Source organism: Colobus angolensis, unplaced genomic scaffold, assembly GCF_000951035.1.
Source record: "Colobus angolensis palliatus isolate OR3802 unplaced genomic scaffold, Cang.pa_1.0 Scaffold122, whole genome shotgun sequence".
In the NCBI taxonomy this organism is placed as follows: domain Eukaryota; kingdom Metazoa; phylum Chordata; class Mammalia; order Primates; family Cercopithecidae; genus Colobus; species Colobus angolensis.
In genome coordinates, this window is record NW_012113364.1 from 5,942,547 (window position 1) to 5,968,896 (window position 26,350).

The 26,350-nt window shown below is 40.4% G+C and overlaps 1 protein-coding gene across 1 annotated transcript in view; it reads right to left on the reverse strand.

Annotated features, from left to right (window-relative positions):
- The window catches only part of LOC105504691 (S-adenosyl-L-methionine-dependent tRNA 4-demethylwyosine synthase), a 279,094-nt gene that overhangs the window by 165,776 nt on the left and 86,968 nt on the right, over window positions 1-26,350 (reverse strand). The window contains exon 10 of the mRNA XM_011932198.1: window positions 9,728-9,846. Within this exon, the coding sequence (XP_011787588.1) occupies window positions 9,728-9,846 (119 nt within the window). The remainder of the gene's footprint in view (window positions 1-9,727; window positions 9,847-26,350) is intronic.

The following is a 26,350-nucleotide window of genomic DNA, read 5'->3' on the forward strand; positions in this document are numbered from 1 at the left end:
TCCTGACCTCGTGATCCGCCCGTCTCGGCCTCCCAAAGTGCTGGGATTACAGGCTTGAGCCACCACGCCCGGCGAAAGGGAACTCTTATACACTGTTGTTGGCAACGTGAACTACTACAGTCGTTATGGAAAGCGATATGGAGATTCCTCAAAAAACTAAAACTAGAACTTCCATATGATCCAGCAACCCCACTACTGAATATATATCCAAAGGAAAGGAAATTAGTATGTTGAAGAAATATATGCACTCTCGTGCTTATTGCAACACTATTCACAATCACCAAGATATGGAACCAACCTAAGTGTCCATAAGCAGATAAATGGATAAAGGAAATGTAATATACATTCACAATGGGGTACTATTTAGCCCTATAAAAAAGAATGAGGCTGGGCATAGTGGCTCATGCCTGTAATCCCAGCACTTTGGGAGGCTGAGGCCAGTGGATCACTTGAGGTCAAGGGTTTGAGGCCAGCCTGGTCAACTTGGTGAAACCCCGTCTCTACTGAAAACATAAAAAATCAGCCATGTGTGGTAGCACAAGCCTGTAATCCCAGTTATTCAGGAGGCTGAGGCAGGAGAATCACTTGAACCTGGGAGATGGAGGTTGCAGTGGGCCAAAACTGTGTCACTGCACTCCAGCCTAGGCAACAGTGAAACTCTGCCCAAAAAAAAAAAAAAGACAAGCGCAGTGGCTCAAGCCTGTCATACCAGCACTTTGGAAGGCCGAGTGAGGTGGATCACCTGAGGTCAGGATTTCAAGATCAGCCTGACCAACCAGGCAAAACCCCATCTCTACTAAAAATACAAAAATTATCCAGGTGTGGTGGTGTGTGCCTTGTGATCCCAGCTACTTGGGAGGCTGAGGCACAAGAATCGCTCGAACCTGGGAGGCAGAGATTGCAGTGAGCTGAGTTCATGCCACTGCACTCCAGCATGGGCAAGAGAGCAAGACTCTACCTTAAAAAAAAAAAAATCACATACCATATAATTCTCCTATTTAAGGTTTATAAATCATTGGCTATTCAGAGTTGTGCGTTGTTAGAAACGCTTGTTCCCCAGTGCTGCAAAAAAATAGCAACTGAACATAAATTTAATTTTCTCAGCAAGGCCATCTTTTTACTTTCTGCAGAAAGGGTACACTTGCCAGCAGTTTTGCCACGAGAGTACACCAAACAAAGGAGACAGGGTCATTTACAACCTGACACGTCCATCCTACTGCTCTTACCAGTTTCCACTGGCTGGAACGGGACCTCAGATTCTGTATTTGTCCCGATTGGCTAGAAACTTAGAACTTTTCAAAAGAGGCAAAGGCAGAGGAGAGCAAAGGAAGGAGGACGTAACTTGTGGAATGCTCAGAAAGGTAAAAACACCTCCAAATAAGGAAGAGGAACAGGCTATGACCTAATGCTTGCTTGGACCAGTATAAGCATGCCAGGGCAAATATTTAGGCTAAATTGTGGGAGCTAAGAACACAAAGTACATGGATTTATCACAGTTAGCAGATCTTTAAGCATGTTAGCATAGGTCTCTGAATAAATTTTGCTTCTAAGAGAAGTTACTATTTATTCTTAATTAGACGGGAGGAAAAGTCTCTTTGAAGAGGAGCCTCTACTTCACTTTTTACATGCATCCATCACCAAAATCAATTTTAAACATTTTGTCATTCCCAAAAAGAAACCCTATCCCCTTGGGTATCACTCCTCAATCCCCATATTCCCTTCGGCTCTAGGCAACCACTAATCTACTTTCTGTCTCTACAGATTTGTCTATTCCAGGCAATGCACAGAAATGCAGTCTTACTATAGATGCAGTCTGTTGTGATTGGCTTCTTTCTCTGAGTGTATGTTCAACATTAATCCATGCTGTAGCAAGTATCAGGACTTAATTTCTTTTTATTGCCAGATGACATTCTTTGGAATGGATACACCACATGTTGTTTCTCTGTTCATCAGTTAATGGACATCTGGAGCATTTCTACTTTTTGGATATTATGAATATCTTTTCATGTGTTTACTGGTCATCTGTATATCTTCTTTGGACAACTGTCTATCAAGACTTTTTGGGTTATTTCTTCAAGACAGATATAACTCTTTCCTCCACCCTGCCCCCACTTCACAAGTAACCCATGAGCAAGGAAAACAGACAAAACTCTTCATTCAAAATTTCAAAGAATAAAACTTTCAAATAAAATTTTAAAAACAGAAATAACAGATACACAACGGTGAATGTGTGATATCTATACATAGATAAAAATACCCAATATGTCCTTCTGAAAATTGGTGGAATAGTATTTTATCTATCCGTAACAGTCTACTTCACATATACTCAAAATGAAGTAAAAATTTCATTTTGAAAAAATCACATCTGCGTACATCATGTCGTAGTTCAAAAACATGGTCATCGGCCAGGCCTGGTAGCTCACGCCTGTAATCCCAGCTATTAAAAATACAAAAATCAGCCAGCGTGGTGGCACATGTCTGTAGTTCCAGCTACTTGGAAGGCTGAGGAAGGATAATCGCTTGAACCCAGGAGACAGAGGTTGCAGTGAGCCGAAATCATGCCACTGCGCTCCAGCCTGGGTGACAGAGCGAGACTGCATCTCAAAAGAATAAAAAAACCCCCACTGTCATATACAGAATCTCACTCAAGCAATTAAGCCTTATAGCAACCCTGTAAGGAAGGTACTGTTGTTTTATTTTACAGTTGAGAAACTGAGGCTCAGAAGTTATTTTAAGAATCTGCTAAAAGAAAAGGACAATAATAAAAGCATTTATGCAACATTTAAATCAATTTTTAAGGAACCTTTTCTGACATTCTTGTTATATATTTCATTGAAACAGATGGCAAATTCTAATTTTAAAATCTCGTATATTAGTCCTTCTTTACCAGAAGCCGTGGTAAATGAAATATCTCCATTTACTTAGATCTTTCTAAAAATCTCATTAAGAAATGTGTTAATCATACTGTTTGCTTTCCAAAACTCTGGGTAAATGTACTGCTCAAGAAACTGAAAGACTGCATTGTTGGCTATGAACAGGAAATTAAGACTGAGGAGCACTACCCATTAGATCCTGTTATTTCTTTTGAATTTTGACCTGGGAAAAACCAACTATTTATGCCAACAATCTTAAGAGATTAGGTTTTATAGCTCGTGTAAACTGTGAAACAAGAACAACTAGACACAAAATACTTGATTATTTATCCTATAACCTAATTTAATGTGATCCCAATACTTCAGTCCACATAATCATATGGCTAACATACTTTTGTCTTGCAACCGCTCAGCCTGTAATATTTCAAACTCTGTAGACACATACTCTATTCCTAAAAAGTGGTGTTTTAGTCACATTTTATTTCTTTTCTTTTTTCTTTTTCTTTTTTGAGATGGAGAATCGCACTGTTGCCCAAGCTGGAATGCAGTGATGCGATCTCTGCTCACTGCAACCTCTGCCTCCTGGGTTCAAGCAATTCTCTTGCCTCAGCCACCCAAGTGGCTGGGATTACAGGTACCCGCCACCACACCTGGCTAATTTTTTGTATTTTTTTTTAGTAGAGTCAGGGTTTCCCTCTGTTGGCCAGGCTGGTCTTCAACTCCTGACCTCGTGATCCACCTGCCTCGGCCTCCCAAAGTGCCGGGATTACAGGAATAAGCCACTTTGCCCAGCCTGGTCACATTCTATTTCAGCGCTGCTATGTTCCAGCAATACCATTCACTGAAATAGTAACTGCAGACCATGGCACACAGGTTATTCCAACCTCAGCACAATTGGCATTTTGGACTAGATAATCCTTTGTTGTGGAGTGCTGTCCTATGCATTAGAGAATGTTTAGCAACATCCCTGGCCTCTACCCACCAGATACCAGTAGCACTCTCCTTGGTTCTAACAATAAAAAATATCTTAAGACATTGTCAAATGTTCCAAGTCTCTGTATGGGACGAGAAATAGCAATTTTGCCCCCAGTTGAGAACCACTGATTTAACAGAATGACCTAAGAGATACCTTTAGTGTTTTGGTTTTTGTTTGTTTGTTTTTACCACATCCCTAGATAACTAAAAGAGGAAATACATGTAAAAGAACTAGCTGGTATGGTAGCCCACGCCTATAATCTCAGCACTTTGGGAGGCTAAGAGGGGAGGATTGCTTGAGGTCAAGAGTTCGAGACCAGCTTGAGAAACATAGCGAGACACTGTCTCTACCAAAAATAATAATAATAAATTGGATAGGCATTGTGGCACAAGCCTGTAGCTGGAGCTGCTCAAGTGGCTGAGGCAGGAGGCTTGCGTGAGCCCATGGGTTCAGCGTTCCAGTGAGCTATGATTGCACCACTGTAGTCCAGCCTGGGTGACAGGGCTTAATATAGGATAATAGAATTGTGGCTATATTATTTTTTAACAGAACTTATTATTTACATTTTACATGATCTGTCAATTGAAGTATGTACAGATAAAACAATATGATGGCTAGGATTTGTACCAAAATAGGTAAATGAAATATGATTATCCATATGATGATAAATGTTCACAGAGGTTCAATATACTATTCTCTCTCTGCTTATGTTTAAAAAAACTCTATAATAAGAATTTTTTTTAAGTGGGTAGAGAGGGGTCAGGCGTGGTGGCTCACTCCTGTAATCTCAGCACTTTGGGAGGCCAACGCGGGAAGATCACGAGGTCAGGAGTTCAAGACCAGCCTGGCCAACATGGTGAAACCCTGTCTCTAGTAAAAGATACAAAATATTAGCCGGGTGTGGTGGTGCGCACCTGTAATCCCAGCTACTCAGGAGGCTGAGGCAGGAGAATCACATGAACCCAGGAGGCGGAGGTTGTGGTGAGCCAAGACTGTGCCATTGTACTCTAGGCTGGACAACAGAGTGAGACTCCGTCTCAAAAAAAAAGGGGGGGTGCAGGGGTAGAGGGGCTAACACAGGTCTCAGTAGGTACATGAACAACTTGCTGTTAAGTCAAAAAATTATCGTTGAGGCAAACAATACACAACTGAATGTATGGGAAGAAAAGCTAGGCACCAAAGCTAATGTGGTGAATTGGAGTACTGAAAAGCACCTGCACGCGCCTGGGATTTAGAAAGGCACGCTGGACAGGATACACGCTAAGAAGCAGCCTAGGAAGACTCTAAACTTTCACCTCTGCCTGATCTTTAGGCTCAGCACAAGCAGGAAGCAAACGCTGAGGCAGAGTTGTAAATGGCCTGGCTAAACATTAAGAGTGTTCCAGGCCAGGTATGGTGGCTCAAGTCTGTAATCCCAGCACTTTGGGAGGCCAAGGCTGGTGGATCACTTGAGGCTAGGAGTTCGAGACCAGTCTGGCTAACACAGTGAAACCCCATCTCTACTAAAAATACAAAAAATTAGCCGGGCATGGTGGCAGGTGTCTGTAGTCCCAGCTACACGGGAGGCTGAGGCAGGAGAATGGCGTGAACCCGGGAGGTAGAGCTTGCAGTGAGCCGAGATCGTGCCACTGCACTCCAGTATGGGCAACAGAGCAAGACTCCATCTCAAAAAAAAAAAAAATTAGCCAGATGTGGTGGCGCACACCTGTAATCCTAGCTACTCAGGAGGCTGAGGCATGAGAATTGCTTGAACCCAGGAGGTGGAGGTTGCAGTGGGCTGAGATTCCACCACTGCACTACAGCCTGGGTGACAGAGCAAGACCCTGTCTCAAAAGGGAAAAAAAAAAAGAGAGAAAGAATGTTCCAAGACAGAGTCAATCTGCAAAGACTCAGAGAAACTTTTTTTCTTTTTTTTCCATTTTTTTTCTTTGGCTCCATGAGCTCAAGGAAATATCTGTCAAATCATTAACTGACCCCTGAGCCTAAGACACAAACTTCAGAAATAATGTAAAACAAAGAATAAAGTCTTTAAAAATATAGTTTAGAAAACTCACTAAACAAACAAAACCCAGAGCAAGCAATAAAAAACAAACCCTGAAGAGTGAGAAAAATCTGACCTTCAGAGTTAACACATTCTAATAATCAAAATATGCAGTTTTCAACAAAACATTTCTTTCCATACAAACCATACAAAAAACAAGTGTGACCCATTCCCAGCAGGTATTAGCAAAAACTCTCCGTGAGTAAGCATAAACATCAGACCAACTCAAAAAAGACTTTAAACCAACTATCTTAAACATGCTCAAAGAGCCAATGGAAACCATGGACAAAGAGATGAAGGAATTCAAGAAAACAATGTCTAAACAAATCCAGAATATCAATGAAGAGATACAAATGATAAGAAGGAACCAAACAGAAGATGTGAAAGAATAATAATTGAAATTAAGACTTCCTTAGAGGGTTTCAACAGAAGATTTGAACACGCAAAAGAAAAAATTCAGTAAAGTGGAAGACAAATCAATTGTAATTATCTTGTCTAAGGAGGAAAAAAAAGTGTGAAGAAAATTGAACAGAGCCTTAGGACACCATCAAATTGAAAAGAAGTGGAGGACACCATCAAACATACCAACATAGGCATAATAAAAGTTCCAGAAGGAGAGAAAAAGGAACAGAAAGAACATGTGAAGAAATACTTACTGAAAAATTCCCAAATTTGGTAAAAGACATGAATTTACAGAACTAAGAAACTCAACAAACTCTAAGTAGTACAAACACAAAGAGATCCATACCAAGGTATGGTATAATCAGACTGTTGGAAGAATAAGACAAAGAAAGAAACTTGAAAGAAGCAAGAGAGAAGGCACTCATCACATATCCTTACTAAAATTAACAGCCAATTTCTCAGCAGAATCCATGGAGGCCAGAAGGCAGTGGAAGAGCATATTTAAAATGTTACAAGAAAAAAACTATCAGTCTAGATTTCTATATCTAGCAAAACAATTCTTCAAAACTGAAGGAGACATTAAGACACTGACAATAAAGGCTGAGGGAGTGCACTGCTAACAGACCTGCCTTACCATAAATGCTAAAGGGAGTCCTTCAGACAAAAATGAAAGGACACTAAACAGACTCATATCATACAAATATACAAAGAACAACACAAAGATAAAATACATAGGTAAATACAAAAGTCACCATTGTTGTATTTTTGGATTTTTATTTGTGTTTGTTTTTCGTTTGTTTGTTTTGAGAAAGGGTCTTGCTCTGCCACCCAGGCTGGAGCGCAGTGGCACAATTAAGGCTCACTGCAACCTCCAGCTCCCAGATTTATGATCACCCCCACCTCATCCTTCTGGAGTAGCTGGGACCTCATACATGCACCACCATGCCCAGCTAATTTTTGCATGTTTTGTAGAGATGAGGTTTCGTCATGTTACCCAGACTGGTCTTGAACCCCTGGGCTCAAGTGCTCCACCCACTTGGCATCCCAAGGTGCTAGGATTACAGGCATAAGCCACTGCACCCAGCCAGTATTTTTGGATTGTAACTCCTCTAGTTTTTCTCTTGATGGTGTAAAAGACAAATGTATAAAACAGCAATTATAGGCCAGGCGTGGTGGCTCACGCCTGTAATCCCAGCACTTTGGGAGGCCGAGGCGGGCAGATCACGAGGTCAGGAGATCAAGACCATCCTGGCTAACACGGTGAAACCCCGTCTCTACTAAAAATACAAAAAATTAGCCCTGAAGTCCCAGCTACTCGGGAGGCTGAGGCAGGAGAATGGCGTGAACCCAGGAGGTGGAGCTTGCGGTGAGCCGAGATCGCGCCACTGCACTCCAGCCTGGGCGACAGAGCGAGACTCCGTCTCAAAAGAAAAAAAAAAAAACAGCAATTATAAATCTATGTTAAGGGGCATATAGTAGATAAAGTTGCAATTTGTGACAATGACATACAGGAAGCGGGATGGAGCTGTCTATGAGCAAAGTTTTTGACCACTATTGAGTCAAATAATATCAACTCAAAATAGTGTCACCAATTCAAAATAGTCAATCCCATTAATCACTGATTTCATACATGTAACATTGTCTACTTGCTAAAATTTATTTGTAACCCCCAAATAATCATAACAAAATAACCCCCAAATCAAATTATTATAAGCGTTTATAATAATCAAAATAATATTTTTAAGAATAACTTTGGAAAAAAGAGAAGTATAACTCTTGTGTCAACATGGAGATAAATTAAGAGATGACACTGACTAGAAAGTATTAAATCATTTTGGTTGCTAAAGGGAGAAATAATGAGAATCTGAAACATAATCAATAGAATTAAATAAGCAAATGGATATAGTGAGTTTGAGAAAAAGAGAAGAAATGTCCAGCCTGGGCCATTAGATAGCTTATAGTGCCATTATCCAAAACAGAACAAGTTACACAAGCCTAATAAATTCCATGATAAATACATTAAGCTTGAAATGACTGTGAATGATCCAAGTGAAGGTATGTAACAGGAAATTGGAAATGGAGAATGAAAACTCAAAAAAGAGACTGAGACTGGAGATAAAGTATTTAAAGGTGTCAAACTACAGGTAAATGAAGCCATGGAAATGGTTTATGTCTCCTACCATCATCACACAGAGTCATAAAAGATGGCTGAAGGACAGAAGCAGAAAGAAGAACTAACAGAGGAAACTGAAAAGAAACTAACAAGGGTGGGTGGGGTAATAAAAGAGACTGGTGTCTCTGAATCCAACAGAAGGAGTGGCCCTTCCCCTTCTTTCCTAGCATGCTTCACTAGAGTTCAACTAAGATAAGAGTTAAGTAGCTTCTATTAGATCTGATAGTAAGGAAATCATTAGTGACCACAACAAAATGAACTGCTATGGAGACATGAGTTGGCATAGAGAACTGGGAGTTGAAGAGTAAGCAGTTTTAAGTGAAGCAAAGAAATGCGTTAGTAGGCTAGGTGCGGTGGCTCATGCTTGTAATCGCAGCGCTTTGGGAGGCCAAGGCAGGCGGATCACCTGAGGTCAGGAGTTCAAGACCAGCCTGGCCAACATGGTGAAACTCCATCTCTACTAAAAATACAAAAATTAGCTGGGCATAGTGGTGTGCACCTGTAGTCCCAGCTACTTGGCAGGCTGAGGCAGGAGAATCACTTGAACCCGGGAGGCAGAGGTTGCAGTGAGCTGAGATAATGCCATTGCACTCCACCCTGGGCAACGAGCTAAACTTCATCTCAAAAAAAAAAAAGAAAAGAAAAGAAAAAGAAATGAGTTAGTAGCAAGCACCACCACCCCCAAAAAAAGAGAGACAGAATTGTGCAATTTAGCCATTTTCTTTCACTTAAACTATTCCCAATTGCTGTAAAAGACTCAACTCTGCATACAATGGGCTGTAACCAGCTGAAACACAACATTCACTGCTTGTATTTCCAGCAAGATAAACTGAAAAGCCTCCAATAACAAGACACCCAAGCTGACACCTTAGCATAAAACTAGTCACAGATAGAAAAAAAAGAAAACAACGTAGGAGAGCAAGATAAACAGAAAGCACAAAAGGATAGAATAAAAATAAACTTTTATCAATAATGTATCACTGTTTATCGATAATCACTATAAATAAGACAAACTAAACTCACCAGTTAAAAAAGACAAATTGTACGAATGGATGTTTACAAATCCAGCAATTCCTCAGTGTTTGTCCAAGATAAATAAAAATATTTGTCTACAAAATTTTTAGACACTAACATTCACACTTAAAAAGAAGATGAATCACCAAGACAGCAGAGCTCTTAGGTGAGTCTGAGTGTGAGCTGGGCAGATTGATTACCACAGCTCATTACATATTCGATCACCATGACCATTCATTTTTACTTACCGCCAACAGAAGACACATTTATTAGCACACGCCAAGCTCGGGGTGGTTTCCATGCAGCGATGGCTCTCAATTCCATAGAAGGTGTGTTTGTAACAACCTCCTCTCCCTCGGAGCATTGACTATGACAAGTAAACAAATCACAATTTGAATAAAATCGTCAATGCACAGAAACAAACCACCAAGGCATCATTTTTAAGAGAAACCATGTGTTTCATAACCATAAACACTCCTACTGGTATCTGCATGACGCAGGAAATTAGCATTGGAGCATTTTAGTGTTTTGGCAGTGCCTTGGGTTTTTACTAAAGTCCAATGAAATAAACTTATGATTCATTAACTCTGAAAACAGAATCACTAATGCTTTCATTTTCAAATCCATCAGACTCCTTCAAATAATATTAGTACAATAATATATCATGCTAAGAAACAGATAAAACAGACTCCTAAAAAATGGGGGCTGTCTGCATATGCAAGCGTATCCCTGCTCTGAATAAAGAAGGACGGGTAAGGGAGAACAATCCTCGAGTGCTGTTCTTTTGTTTGTTTTGTTTTGAGACAGGGTCTTGCTCTGTTCCTCAGGCTGGAGTGCAGTGATGCAATCATAGCTCCCTGCAACCTCCAACTCCTGGGTTCAAGCGATCCTCCCACCTCAGCCTCTCCAAATGCTAAGATTACAGCTGTGAGCAAGCCACTGTGCCCAGCCCTGGAGTATACATATTTGAGACATTGTGGGGGCAAGCAGCAGGTATGTAAGAAATAGATTATTATTCCCATTTCCAAAAAGATCACCATTTGATGCAAGGGATAAAAACATATATCACATGAGTCATATAAGTTGGTACATGTAGTAAGAAGGTAATCTAAAGAAATACCTAGATCAACTACGGTTGGAATCAAGATAATATCAAGCTTTAAAAGATAAATTCAGATCTGTCCAGAGCTCTGTGTAAGACCAACTTGATTTCAGTACAAGTGAAAGCAGTGAAGCCTGGGAGGAGGTTATGTGAGAGAGGTAATGATGACTTTCTCCTAAGATCAGTGGAACCGGTAGGGTACTGAAGAAGTGAAATCAATGTCATTCCCCACTGAGGGGCAAACCAGAGGAAGTCATCCAAAATAACTGATTTTGAGGCCAAGTGACTGAAATAACATGGAATTAACAATACCAGCAACGAACAAGGAGAAGGAAAGTGGAGACATGAACGAGTAGCCTTTTTTTTTTTTTTTTTTGAGACGGAGTCTCGCTCTGCCGCCCAGGCTGGAGTGCAGTGGCCGGATCTCAGCTCACTGCAAGCTCCGCCTCCCGGGTTTACGCCATTCTCCTGCCTCAGCCTCCCGAGTAGCTGGGACTACAGGCGCCCGCCACGTCGCCCGGCTAGTTTTTTGTATTTTTTAGTAGAGACGGGGTTTCACCGTGTTCGCCAGGATGGTCTCGATCTCCTGACCTCGTGATCCGCCCGTCTCGGCCTCCCAAAGTGCTGGGATTACAGGCTTGAGCCACCGCGCCCGGCCTATGAGTAGCCTTTACACATGTATGGTGTGTGTGTGTGTGTGTGTGTCAGTGTACTACCTTTTTTTTTTTTTTTTTTGAGACAAAGTCTCACTCTGTTGCCTAGGCCGGAGTGCAGTAGTGTGATCTGGACTCACTGCACCCCCCACCTCCCAATTCAAGTGGTTCTCCTGCCTCAGCCTCCTGAGTAGCTGGGATTACAGGCATGCGGCACCACGCCCAGTTAATATTGATATTTTTCGTAGATGCAGGGTTTTACCATATTGGTCAGGCAGGTCTTGAACTCCTGATCTCAAGTGATCCGCCCGCCTCAACCTCCCAAAGTACTGTTATTAATATAAGCCAGTCCACAATGAAAGAACATTACATAAAATTCTACTAGCTTAATTACTGTCAGTTGCCCATGAATACTTTTAACTACTTTTTGTTCTGACTTTAAAAAAAAAAAAGAAAGTTTCCCTGTCCATCTCAGTACTGCACTTGAAAAAAAAGGAGTGAAGGGAAAATACTGTTCAAGATACCTGTGCCTACACACCTCTTCCAAGTTCCTAATAAAATGTACAAGACAGCAAACAGAACATTCAAATCTTGCAAATAGCACTGAAAACCCAGTGTCCAACAAATGCCAGAGTCACAGATAATTTCCACAAAATCTCATGCCACTAGAGAAACAAAGCTGAATAACTGTACATTTCAATCACTTAATTAAGAAGTTAATACACTTTGTTCTGAACTACCCTGTGCTGCCCTGTCCCATTCAGATTGAAGTCCTAACCCTCAATGCAAGGCAAAGGCATGTGGATATAGGCTCTTTAATGAGGTATTTAAAGTTAAGTGAGGTCATGTGAGTAGGACCCAAATCTGACAGAACTACCATCCTTATAAGAACAGGAAGAGAAACCAGAGATCTCTCTGCCCGTGCACAGGGGACAGACCATGTAAGGACTAGAGCCCGTAAGATGGAAGAGCAACCAAGGTAGCTTCACCAAAGGATCAGTGAGAGCTTCCCAGAGGTGTGCCGTCCAAATCCAATACTGAAGGACTAAAAGGATTTTTCAAAAGGACTCGGTAAGACACAGGCATAGAAGCACGTGAGAAGAGGATGGAATGTTTTTCGTTTTAAAAAATGATTTCTCCAAATGTTTAAGTCTGTGATCTATTTTGAATTAATTTTTATATAAGGTGTGAGGTTTAAGACACTGTTTTTTGGAATTTGTTGGGGGGAGCAGTATATGGGTCTTTTATTCTTTTCTGTTGGTTTTGGCCTATGGATATCTAATTGCTCCAGCAGCATTTGTTGAACATTTCACCATGGAACTTGATATGGTTTGGCTGTGTCCCCACCCAAATCTCAACTTGAACTGTATCTCCCAGAATTCTCACATGTTGTGGGAGAGACCTGGGGAGGAAACTGAATCACAGGGGCCAGTCTTTCCTGTACTATTCTTGTGGTAGTGAATTAAGCCTCACAAGATCCGATGGGTGCCTTGTACATGGAGATAGGGTTTCACCATGTTGGTCAGGCTGGTCTTGAACTCCTGACCTCAGGTGATCCACCTGCCTCAGCCTCCTAAAGTGCTAGGACTACACGAGTGAGCCACGACACTCGGCACAGATTGGGTAAATTCTATTGTTCTGTCCTGTTCACCAATCATTCTACTGATCTGTTAAGGTCACCGATTCTATCTTGTCATCTCCACTTGACTACTGGGCCCATCAATCACAGTATTTCTCTTACTATACTTCTCAGCTTTAGAATTCCCTCTTGGTTCTTTTATAACTTCTATTTCTTTGCTGAGATTTCTTTTTCATTTGTTTCAAGACAATCTGTAACTGATGGCTGAAGCATTTTTATGACAGCTACTTTAAAATCCTTGTCAGTTAACTCCATCATTTGATTTATCTGGCGTTGCTGTCAGCTGATTATCCTTATTCAAGGTATGATTTTCTTGTTTCTTGTTATGGCAAGAGATGTTTTTGTTGTATCTGAGATATTCTGTCTATTATGTTGGAAATTCTAGACCCTGGTTCATTCATTCTTTTATTTTAGTACATTATTTCAATTTAGCATGCAGGTCCTGGCCTACTGCTGTGTGCTATGGTTCCAATGGGCAGTTTAATTTTCAGAGCCTTTGCAGTGTAATTTTTCTTAGACTCCCACTGGTCCCTGCTGGAGCTGTCTGAGGGAGAGGGAGGGACTCCTCCAGACTGTTCCACTGGGAGTCTCTCAGTGGAGAAGGAGAAAGGCCAGCCGACTTCCAAGGTCAGGCTGCTTTTGTGGCAGCTTGTCTGACCTATGCCCTCTGGCAGCCCCAGTATCTCTGGGTAGAGAGGGAAGTCTCAGACCCACAGGACAAAGAGGGTCCCCCAGCTGGGCCACTTGTGGTAGTGGGGTCCCTCTTGCTGGTGCCACCCAGCCAACATCGTATCTCTTGGTGGGGGAAGAGAGTCTCAGGCCCAGCAGGGATTGACAGCATTTCACAGGCCAGGCCACTTGAGGGGGCTGCGGGATGGGGAGAAGGATCATTAAATCTCTAATTAACATACAGTGACAGAAAGGAAATCAATGGTTTCCAGGAAGTAAAGAGAAATTTGGATTATAAAGAAGAACACGGACATTTTTGTATTTTGGAAATACAAACCATTTTGTATTAAGGAAATATTATCTTAACTATGGTGATAGCTTCACGGGCATATACATGTATAAAACTTTATCTGGCAGAGCAGGGTGGCTCATGCCTGTAATCCCAACACTTTGGGAGCCCGAGGCAGGTGGATTACTTGAGGTGAAGAGTTCGAGACTACTCTGGCCAACATGGTGAAACCCTGTCTCTAATAAAAACACAAAAATTAGCTGGGCATGGTGGCAGGAGCATGTAATCCCAGCTACTTGGGAGACTGAGGCAGGAGAATCTCTTGAACCTAGGAGACAAAGGTAGCAGTGAGCCTAGATTGCACCACTGCACTCCAGCCTGGGCGACAAAATGAGACTCCATCTCAAAAAAAAAAAAAAAAAAAAAAAACTCATCAACTTGTACACTTTAAATATGTACAGTTTCTCATATGTCAATTATACAGCAATAAAACTGAAAACATTTTAAAATTTAAAAATAAGACACAGGAGTCTGCTGAAAAATTTCCCACCAGCCAAAGTGTGAAAATTTGATGATCAAAACAGAAAATAACTATAATGGATGGAGTTGATGAAAATGCATCATCACATTCAAAAACAAGGGAAAAAGTTACCATTTGAAGTGGCAAGTTAAACAACTCCTACTTTGAAAATTGGTAGTTTAAGAGAAAACAAATCAGGTATTTACACGCCGTATCAATAGGAAATGTATTTCAGAGTAACTAAATATTCTTGGTTGATTAAAAAAAAAGAAAGAAAAGCTCTCCTTTACAGAATAATGCCAGCTAGTAAATGCAGAATAAATGACAGAATTAAAAAATGCTTTTACAAACTCTAATTAAATATTATTTCAGGGAAGTATTAGTATTATCAACTTGTAAGATTTTTTTTTTAAGACAAATATTCGCTTAATGGTTGACAGAAAACTAGGTGTTATCTTAACGCCAAAATAATGTTCTAAAGACATAGAAGAAAGCATAAGTGAACAAAGGAAGCAGTAGAGTATCATTACCATGTTTCAACTGTCAATATTAGCATCACAAATAGTGGGCTGACCAGCAAAAAGACTATGACTCCCTGAAGGCTCAGATGATCATTAGCAATTTTTTTTTTTTTTTTTGAGACAGAGTCTTGCTCTGTCGCCCAGCCTGGAGTGCAGTGGCGCAATCTTGGCTCAATGCAACCTCTGCCGCCCGGGTTCAAGTGATTCTCCTGCCTCAGCCTCCCGAGCAGCTGGGATGACAGGTGTGTGCCATCATGCCTGGCTAATTTTTGTATTTTTAGTAGAGACGAGGTTTCAGCATCTTGGCCAAGATTGTCTTGAACTTCTGACCTCGTGTTCCACTCAACTCAGCCTCCCAAAGTGCTGGGATTACAGGCATGAGCCACTGCGCCCAGCCCAATCATTAGCAATTTTAGAAATAAAGTACATTTTAATTAGTTATGATTTTTTTAAATTACATTTTGTTTTAGATATAATGCTATTTCATACTTAACAGACTACGGTATAGTGTAAACATGACTTTTATAAGCAGTGGGAAACCAAAACATGTGGGTGGCCTCGCTTTACTGTGATGTTTGCTTCATTGCAGTGGTCTGGAATGAAACCTGAAATATCTCCAAGGTAAGCCTGTCATTTGTTGGCATGCTAGCCCTACCTCAATAAGGGTTATTTCCCTCTCTTAATCACATATAAACAAGTCTGTCTTGAAAGTCTTGTAAAAAAAAAATAATAATAATAACCGCTAGTCCCTTTACTTCTGTTGTTTGTTTTGGTTTTGGTTTTGGTTTTGAGACAGAGTCTCGCTCTGTTGCCCAGGCTGGAGTACAGTGGCGCAATCTCGGCTCACTGCAACCTCCGCCTCCCAGGTTCAAGTGATTCTTCTGCCTCAGCCTCCTGAGTGGCTGGGACTACAGGTGGCCACCACCATGCCCAGCTAATTTTTGTATTTTTAATAGAGATAGGGTTTTACCATATTGGCCAGGCTGATCTCGAACTCGTGACTTCCGGATCTGCTCACCTTGACCTCCCAAAGTGCTGGGATTACAAGCGTGAGCCACTGCACCAGGCCTGTTTTTCTGTTTTTTTTGTTTGAGACAGAGTCTTGCTCTGTCGCCCAGGCTGAAGTACAATGACACAATTTTCAGCTCACTGCAACCTCCACCTCCCAGGTTCAAGCAATTTTCGTGCCTCAGCCCCCCAAATAGCCGGGACTACAGGCACATGCCACCATGTCTGGCTGATTTTTATATTTTTTGAAGAGATGGGGTTTCATCATGTTGGCCAGGCTGGTCTCCAACTCCTGACCTCAGGCAATCCACTTGCCTCGGACTCCCCAAGTGCTGGGACTTCAGGTGTGAGCCACTGCAGTCAGCCATTTTACCTCTGTTAAAGCTAAACTTATTTATTATAAGAAGGTGCAAGTAGCTAACTGCTTCCTGGCACCGTCTAATGTAGTAGTGCCAGACTATGTTTGTACAGAAATACATAATATTTAATATAAAGGAATTCCCTTTTTCTCTCATTATCTTATAGTTTGGGCAAAACACATACTATATTATCCATAAATTTACTTTAACAATATTATAGAGTATGGTATAAACAAAAGGCACTGAGTCTGATATTACTGAAAATCACTGGATTGGAAAGAAGAAACTTGGGATACGAGAAGTATTAAAAATAAATAAAATAAAATAAAATGACAGGGTTTAGCATATGTTATCGAGAGTAGATGGAATAACAGAAGTGTCATCTGGCTGGGCACAGTGGCTCACACCTGTAATCTCAGCACTTAGAGAGGTCAAGGCAGGTGGATCACTTGAGTGCAGGAGTTCAAGACCAGCCTGGGCAACATAAGGAGACCCTGTCTCTACAGAAAAATTTTAAAACTAGCCAAGCATCATGGTGCGCACCTATAGTCCCAGCTACTCAGGAGGCTGAGTTGGGAGGATCACTTGACCCAGGGAAGTAAAGGCTGCAGTGAGCCCTGACTGCATCACTGCACTCCAGCCTGGCCGGGCGTGGTGGTTCATGCCTGTAATCCCAGCACTTTGGGAGGCGAAGGTGGGCAGATCATGAGACTCCAGGAGTTCAAGACCAGCCTGGGAGACATGGTGAAACCCCATCTCCATAAAAAATACCAATGTTAGCCAGGCGTGGTGGTGCATACCTATTATCACAGCTACTCCAGGTGGATCACTTAAGCCGGGGAAGCTGAGGCTGCAGTGAGCCGAGATCGTGCCACTGCACTCCAGCCTGGGCGACAAAAGGAGCCTGTCTCAAATTTAAAAAGAAGGGAAGTGTCGTCTATCAGAATATTCCTGCCCCTTAGGATAAAGCCAGAGGAAAAGGAGTGAAAAACAGGAAGAAGAGTTTCTCAAATATCCACAAACAATAGCAACAGGCCTGTGGAGCAGATTGTACTAAAAAGATTCAACAGAGAAATCTGGAGAATGTTATTCTGACAACAGCAGTGGCTAAGAATCAGGTTCTTTATTAGGAAGGACCACCAAGGTAAATGAAGTATCAAGCAAAGATCGGGTGTGCATTGTGAAAACGGGCAGGGGCAGTCCCGGAGAAAAATGAAGACAAAGGTATGTCTCCTGCAAAGCCCAAGTGGGCACAATGGAAAAGGCCGGCACAGGGAGAGGCGGGGCTCACGCTGGAAGGGGCATGTAGAAATGGAGAGTGAAACTTAGTCAGCAGAAGGGATCGTAGGTATGAACCCAGGATAGAAATGTTTAAGAACGGTAATAAAGAATGTAAAAAGTCAAGCATGGTTGGAGAAGAAAAGCTGGTTTAATTAGTACTACCAGTTTGTTATTATTTTATTTATTTATTTATTTTGAGAAGGAGCCTGACTCTGTCGCCCAGGCTGGAGTGCAGTGACACAATCTCAGCTCACTGCAACCTTCGCCTCCTGGGTTCAAGTGATTCTCCTGCCTCAGCCTCCCAAGTAGCTGGGATTACAGGCATGTGCCACCAACGCCCAGCTTTTGTTTTTTTTTTTTAAGTAGTGACAGGATTTCACCATGTTGGTCAGGCTGGTCTCAAACTCCTGACCTCAGGTGATCCGCCTGCCTCGGCCTCTCAAAGTGTTGGGATTACAGGCATGAGCCATGACACCCAGCCTAGTACTGTCAGATTTGAGCTAACCAATAACAGTAAAGAGACTAAGTTTTGTATGGGGAATCTTTCTAGGGCAGAACAGACTGAGAAAAGGTCTGGCAGACAGTACTAGAGGTGCTACATCACCAGGAACTAAGTTACTGGTGGCCTGTGGTCACTCAGCTCCTGGAGATACAGTACAAACAGTGGCAAGAGATGCAAATCAGGTACCCGATAAAGAGCCCTTATCCAGAATACATAAAGAACTTTTACAATCCAATAACAGACACATAATCCAATGTAAAAATGGGCCAAGGATTTGAAGAGATATTTCTCTAAGGAAGATACACAAACATCCAAATCGCAAATGAAAAGATGCTCAACATCACTGGTCGTTAGGAAGATGCACCTCTAAGAGATACCACCTGACACGCCTTAGGATGGCAATAATCAAAAAAATGAACAATAACAAATGCTGGCAAGGCTGAGGAGAAATCGGAACCCTCATACACACAGGTAGGAAATGAATGAAAACATCTCCATGCGAAAATGTGTACATATAATAATGTCGGCCAGGCATGGTGGGTCACGCCTATAATCCCAGCACTCTGGGAGTCTGAGGCGGGCGGATCACCTGAGGTCAGAGTTCAAGACCAGCCTGATCGACATGGTGAAACCCTGTCTCTACTAAAAGTACAAAAATTAGGCGTGGTGGCCAGTGTCTGTAATCCCAGCTACTGAGGAGGCTGAGGCAGGAGAATCGCTTGAACCTGGGAGGTGGAGGTTGCAGTGAGCCGAGATCGCACCATTGCACTCCAGCCTGGGTGACAGAGCGAGACTCCGTCTAGGGGAAAAAAAAAAAAAAAGAAATGCAAAGAATTAAGAAGAGTGGAAGTGATCTTGGCTATAAAAAAAAAACAGAATGGAGAACTTATACTACATAATTTCAGACTGACTACAAAAGCAAGACAATGTGGTATTAGCACAGGAAAGACAAATATATCAGTGGCACAGAATTTGGAGAGACCAGAAATAGGCCTGCCCATATGATGGACTGACTGTCTACAATGGCCTAGAAAGTAATTCAATGGAGAAAGGAAACTACGAAGTTATCAGAACCAACATGGAATTACTTATGTTAAGAAAGCCCTGACAAACAGAGCTGGGGAAGGTCATGAAGAAAGGGCTCTCATGCTTGTATGCCTGATAACAAAAAAGATTCTACAAAAGCCACAACCTTGAACAAAGGCCATCACAACCTTACACAGAAATACATCTGTTAAGGACATCAGCCCGGCAACTGCCTGCCCAACCTTTGACAGCATCACTCTTGTTATTGATCTTTGTAGCCAAGAATAATGACTTCAAAACAATTCTGTAACACTCCTCATTTTTTCCTTTAAAGCTGGGTATAGGCCGGGAGTGATGGCTCATGCCAGCACTTTGGGCGGCCGAGGTGAGCGGATCAGCTGAGGTCAGGAGTTCGAGACCAGCCTGGCCAACATGGCGAAACCCCATCTCTACTAAAAATACAAAAAAATTTACCAGTCGTGGTGGCGTGTGCCTGTAATCCCAGCTACTAGGAAGGCTGAGGCAGGAGAATCCCTTAAAATCGGGAGGCGGAGGTTGCAGTGAGCCGAAATTGTGCCACTGCACTCCAGCCTGGGTGATAGAACAAGACTCTCTAACAAAAACAAAACAAACAAACAAACAAACAAAAAAAGCAGGGTGCAGTGGGTACAATAGTTCCAGCTATTTGAGGGGCCAAGGCAGGAGGATCACTTTAACTCAGGAGTTCAAGTGCAGCCGGGAGAAAGTAACAAGACCTGTCTCTTAAAAAAAAACAAAAACAAAAAAAACAAAAAAAAAAACAACCACTGTCTTCCTGAAAATGGACCTAATTTATTACGTTCCCACTGCTATGTTCTATTCCCAAATAAACATTTTTTTCTCTTAGAAAAAAGGCCTCTCTCTGTTTGTTATCTGGTTCACATAATTGGTGTCAGAAACAGGACCTGAAAAAGCACTGTAAGAATTGGTGATTCTTGGCACCACTGTAGCACTCACCTGACCCCTTAAGCTCGCCACCACCATGATTCTCCTTTTCTGTCCTGGTATGTCTTCTCTCAGTCTGAGTCTCCTTCCTTTTAGTAGAGGCTTTTTTACTTTATTTGGAATGTGGTTTGGATAAGGCCACCTTAATAATGAATCACACATCCCTCTTGGGATGATTGACAGACTTTTTACCTTTTCTGGAAAGTATTTTCTAGTATAAAGAAAAGTGTCTTTCTGGATTAAGTACTCTTGGTTTCTACAAAATTGACATTCTTTCTGGGAGGCATGACTTCTCTGGTTTGTGTACCTCATTTAATATCTCATTTGATATGCATGCCTAGGTTAAAATGTTTTTGAACACTCTTATGTTGGATTCTTTTCATTTGGTTTGACTCTCTTACCAGGCTTGTTTCTGAAAACTTTCTGAGACCAAAATAAATGTTCTAGATAGTGGGCACAGAATGGCTAATTAAAAGCCACTAGGCGGCGAGGTGCAGTGGCTCATGCCTATAATCCCAGCACCATGCGAGGCCAAGGCAGGCAGATCACTTGAGCTCAGGAGTTCAAGACCAGCCTGAGCAACATGGCAAAACCTCGTATCTACCAAAAAATACAAACAATTAGCCAGGCGTGGTGGCACACGCACCTGTAGTCCCAACTACTTGGGAGGCTCAGGTGGGAAGATCGCTTGAGCCCGGGAGGTGGAGGCTGCAGTGAGGTGAGATTGTACCACTGTAATCCAGCCTGGGTGACAGAGTGAGACTCCACCTCAAAATTTAAAAAAAGCTACTGGGGTGGTTGCCACCATCTAAAACACTAGTCTGAATTCCTCATGGGATTTACAGAATTTTATTTGCTCTTGAGAGATTAATAAGAAATGGAATAAGATTCTCAAACATTTAGGCATGCTAGGTTTTCTGGGACTATAGAAGACTATATATTATGGCCCATTCTTCTGCACATTTTTCAACTGATGGGCACATTACAAGGAAAATTCAGAGCACTACGGGTCATTATTCAAAAAGACCTGCAACTATAGAGTTAACATGTGAGTCTTCTAACTCACTATCTCTCTATTTGTTTTTCTGCCTACTTTAAATCTGCTGACTTTTCTACTGGTGTTGAGATGAAACGCACTGCTTATGGCATTCCAGCCAAGATATTTTTAAAAAGAGAGAGAGAGAAGTCTTTTAAAGGGCTTTCAAATTAATGACTTTATGAATTACAACAGCTCCATGGTAACCAACAACTTTGACACCTTTTAGAAATATAAATTTAGGTTTGCCTAACTAGCAACTATGTATGGTGATGAAACACTTAATTGAAAAATCAATCTCTAAAAGAAAAAGAACTAGATAAATGTTTATAATGCTAGGCACTCAAGTCAAACAGGTCAAAATCTTGAGCTTAGAGCAATAATAAAAGGTATGTCTGTCCAGCATATACACACACACAAAAATCTTGCTTTTTCTGGCACACAGAGGCAAAAAGAAAAAGCCAAAACAAAAAACAAACCAAAAAAACCTGCTAAAGTTCTTCCCTGCCTACATTTGCTAATTAAGCAAACTAGATAGGCAAACAAAAGATAGATCTGTTACTAATTCAAGGCTACCTGGAGATTTTATTTTACTTATACAATTCAACCAGTCCTAGCTATTATGTAAACATGAAATTTTAACCCTAAACTCATCTGAAACTACAAAAAAGTGGCAGGGGTTGCGGAATGGTTTCAAAGATGCTTTGAAAATCAAAAGTGCCATGAAAACTGCTGTACCCAAAATTTTGGCCCATGGCCTTCATTATTAGATTAGCTATTGAGGCAAATAAAGTTTAGACATATGAACAGGTTCCAGTTTTGCCAGAAATATAATCTGGATCCGACTGTCTTATAAACCAGTGAGTTTGTATTACAATCTCATGATGAAAATTCAAAAATGAAAACTATAAGATCTTTATTTGTGTGCATATTTATGTGTTTATATGTATGTGCATGTATTGTATGTTGTGTCTACATTGTATAACTTGGCACAGTTAGTTGGCAAGAAGTCCCTTAAAGAGAAAGGAGTGCTCACATAAAATATATAGTAATTAACCCAAATGCCTTTCAGTTCACATGACTTACGTAAATCTTTAATCAATAAGTTGGTTTTAAAGTTATTGGTAAGATAAAAATTAAAATATCTTCAAATTTGTCAGCATGCATCTTTGCCTAGGTTTACTGCTCAGACAGTTTATATTTGTCTCTATTAGACATTTTAAGACATCACGGTTTCACAACAAGGTTATAAAACTATAAACCCAGCCTACAACAGAATGATCTTTGTTTGTGTAATGTTTTGATAAATAAGACTAATTTATCACTGTTGGTTGAAAAAAAAACAGGTTTATATCCTGAGTTATTGGACACCTGATATTCACAAGCTATAAAAATTAACAGGGAAATAACTTGAAATGACAATTAGCTTTGTCTAATATCTCAATTCTCATGAGTAATCTAGGTAAACTGTTAATAAATAAATTACATCAATGTAAATGGGATAAATGCTTCTAAATGAATTTTTCAAGTAATTTGAAATCTTAAAGTTATGTTCAATCAAATAATAAATACTAATTAAATGTCTGGGTCATTTCCAACTAAGATTTTTAAAATTATGTTACAGGGAAAGAAACTTCTAAAAATTATAAAATGGTTCTCATCTATAAAACAGTTATAAGTGAAAAACAATTCGAGATCTTGCTTTCTAGGTTTTCACTAAAAGTAAAAGTTAAGAACAGTTAAAAATTCTAATGAATATGTATAATTCTATATATAAAATGTGCCTAAAACATATAAGGTATTTTTTAATAAGAAAAAAGTATAAGATGGGCATAAAAATGTGTTCCTTATTGAGAAAAGAATGATTTAGAGTCAGACACAGTAGCTCATACGAGGGAGACTGAGGTAGAAGGATCACCTGAGGCCAGGAGTTTGAGGCTGCAGCAAGCACTCCAGTCTGGCTGACAGAGTGAGACCTTGTCTCGGAAAAAAAAAAAAAAAAAATTAACATTTTTTTTATTTAAAAATTTTTTAAAGAATAATTTTATCTAACTTAGAGGTTATTTAAGGTTATTTCAAAATATGGATATGGAAAGAAATAGAATACCGAAAGAGAGAGAGAGATGTGAAAAAAGTTATGGATATAAAGATATATTTTTTAAGGAAGGTTACAAAGAAAAGAATAACTTTGTATGAGAAAGAATCTCATGTGATAAGTTTTTGTTCTAAACTAAAATGACTGCTTCTTTAAGATAAGGAAGTGTAGGACAAAGCAGAAAGTCCAAGCACATCAACAAAAGAAAACATCAAGAAAAGTCACAATCAGGTTCATGAAAAGACAATTTATAAAAGGAATTTTGCATGGGATTAAGTTGGCTATAATTAAAAGAGATTGTTTATGTTTAGTCTTTCTAAAAACTGATCTATGATGCTAAAAATACAAAAATTTTAAAATTTGGTTACCTATGTTAAAACAACATGGTTTACCTAAAGTATTTGTTTTTAATAACATTGCAAGAGGTTTTGATTTTTAATTCTGAAATCTGTTTAACACTCATCTCCTAAACTATTTCTATTTCTTCCTGAGATCTAATTAATTTTCCTACTCTCAGGTTGGAGATGTAATGTGTTTCATTTCAATTCTTCAGGAAAAGTTCTTTCTTTTTGAAATTTCTCAAATTTATATCAGAAGTTCAACCTTTGCTGTACCTCACTGCAAATGATTTGCAGGTCATACATCATTGCTTTCCGTTCTTTCTTCTCTTAAAAAAGTATACCTTTTTGCTTGGCTGAGGTGATAACTCTCTCCTTCAACCTTTTTGTCAACTCCTGTTAACTTTTTTTTTCCTAGTTCTAACTCTGTGTTATGGCCTGACACTAACATGTTTATTTTAAAAGCCTAGAAAGCAATGTTTTCCTTCAGTATTATTTGATTCTGTACTCTTGGCTTTTCTTGATATGTCTGAATTATTCCCTGTAATGAGGAAACTTCCCATGCTGTTACTAAGAGCCATGCATTCCCCTACTCAAGGTACTAGGGTGTTTTTTGGTTTTTGTTTTTCTTTTTAGACAGCGTCTCACTCTTGTCACCCAGGCTGGAGTGCAGTGGCGTGATCCCGGCTCACTGCAACCTCTGCCTCCCTGGTTCAAGCAATTCTCCTGCCTCAGCCTCCTGAGTAGCTGGGACTACAGGCACACACCACCATGCCTGGCTACTTTTTATTTTTAGTAGAGATAGCATTTCACCATGTCGGCCAGGCTGGTCTTAAACTCTTGACCTCATGTGATCCAACTGCCTCAGCCTCCCAAAGTGCTGAGATTACAGGCGTGAGCCACCACACCCAGTCATAAGGTATTAGTTTTCTTTTACATTCCTCTATAATACAGTATACACTCATGACCCTCAATATGCTCTATTTCTGATTAAATTCAAGTACACTTTTAATCAGGTTTGACTTCCAAGTTACCTAAATGGGTTTCCCACAAAGACAGGCAATCACAATACAAAAGGTTTTTCTTTGCATTTTTGGTAACTGGCCTTTAAAAAAAAAAAAAAAAAAAAGGTTTTATGCTTTATCAAGATAATCTCCTGTGCTGTCTTTATTAGATTTTCGATTACTTGGGAAAACTGAGCTTTACAGGGTTAAGGTTTTTCTTTTTTTCTTTTTTTTTTTTGAGATGGAGTCTTGCTCTTGTTGCCAAGGCTAGAGTGCAGTGACGCAGTCTCGGCTCACTGCGACCTCTGCCTTGGCTCACTGCAACCTCTGCCTCCTGGGTTCAAGCGATTCTCCTGCCTCAGCCTCCTGAGTAACTGGGATTACAGGTGCCCGCCACCACACCCGGCTAATTTTTTGTATTTTTAGTAGAGAGGGGGGTTTCACCATGTTGGCCAGGGTGGTCTCAAACTTCTGACCTTGTGATTCACCTGCCTCAGCCTCCCAACATGCTGAGATTACAGGTGTGAGCCACCACGGCAGGCCAGGTTAAGGTTTTTCTATCCATGTAAATTTCCATATTGCTTTTGAAGTCTTTTAATTATCACTCTGATTAAATGAGTAACTACTATTTATGAGTGACCTGTGATTCTGTTTTGATCAAGTGTTTTGAACCTTTTGGCACCTCTGGCAGGTTTCCACAGAATCAAAATCCAAAATTCTTTCTGACCTAAAATTAACTTTATGATTGTCCAGTTACGGCCCTGAAAAGCTTCAAAGAATGTATGTCACATCTTATAGAGATATTAAATGATTCGTCTTTTTTGAAACATTATACGGAATGCATGGACAAATAAGTAATATTAGCTCTTCTTTTAGTTATTTTTGTGGGTATGTTATTGATATAAATATTCTAAAAAGTATATAAATGCATTAAAACATAATGTTATCAGTCATAATTGATTCCTTTTTAAAGTTGTATTTGTATGGATATGTTATTAATGTGAATATTCTAAAGATTACATGAAATGTATAGAAGTCTGATGGCCCTATGATCCAGGTTGTTATCTTCAAACACTGCATGTAAGAAATAACTAAATTCCTTATCAATTGAGAAATTTCATCGGATCTTAACCATGGCTTTCCTAAGTTGTTGTTGTCAACCACTGTTACTGTTCTGAATTATTCTCTGAAAACATCTGCAATCAGCTACATTCCAAAACTGCTTTTTATGGAAATGACTTTAACAAGTACTCTTTTTTTTTTATTTTTTTTGAGACAGAATCTCACTCTGTTGCCCAGGCTGGAGGGCAGTGGCGCAATCTCGGCTCACTGCAACCTCACCTCCCGGGTTCAAGCGATTCTTCTGCCTCAGCCTCCCAAGTAGCTGGGACTACAGGAACACGCCACCACACCCAGCTAGTTTTTGTATTTTTAGTAGAGACGGGGTTTCACCAAATTGGCCAGGCTAGTCTCAAACTCCTAACCTCGTGATCCGCCCGCCTCGGTCCCCCAAAGTGCTGGGATTACAGGGGTAAGCCACCACACCCGGCCCAACACATTTCTGATAACTTTAAGATCAATGGACTAAATGACAACTTCCAGAACTCTAATATATTAAAGAAACTGATTGGTGCATAAAACTGTCAATGGCCAACCTCATAGTACAATGGTACTGCATCTGACTCCATAAAATTGCTAATCAAGATCAAGCAAAATAAAATTTAATGACTTCAAATTAAGTAATTGATGACAATAATGTGTTTGTGACTTTTCATTTTTGGTTCTTTACTTAAATATTTTGTCTAACAGATTTAAGACATTTTTCTTGCATAAGCTATCTATAAT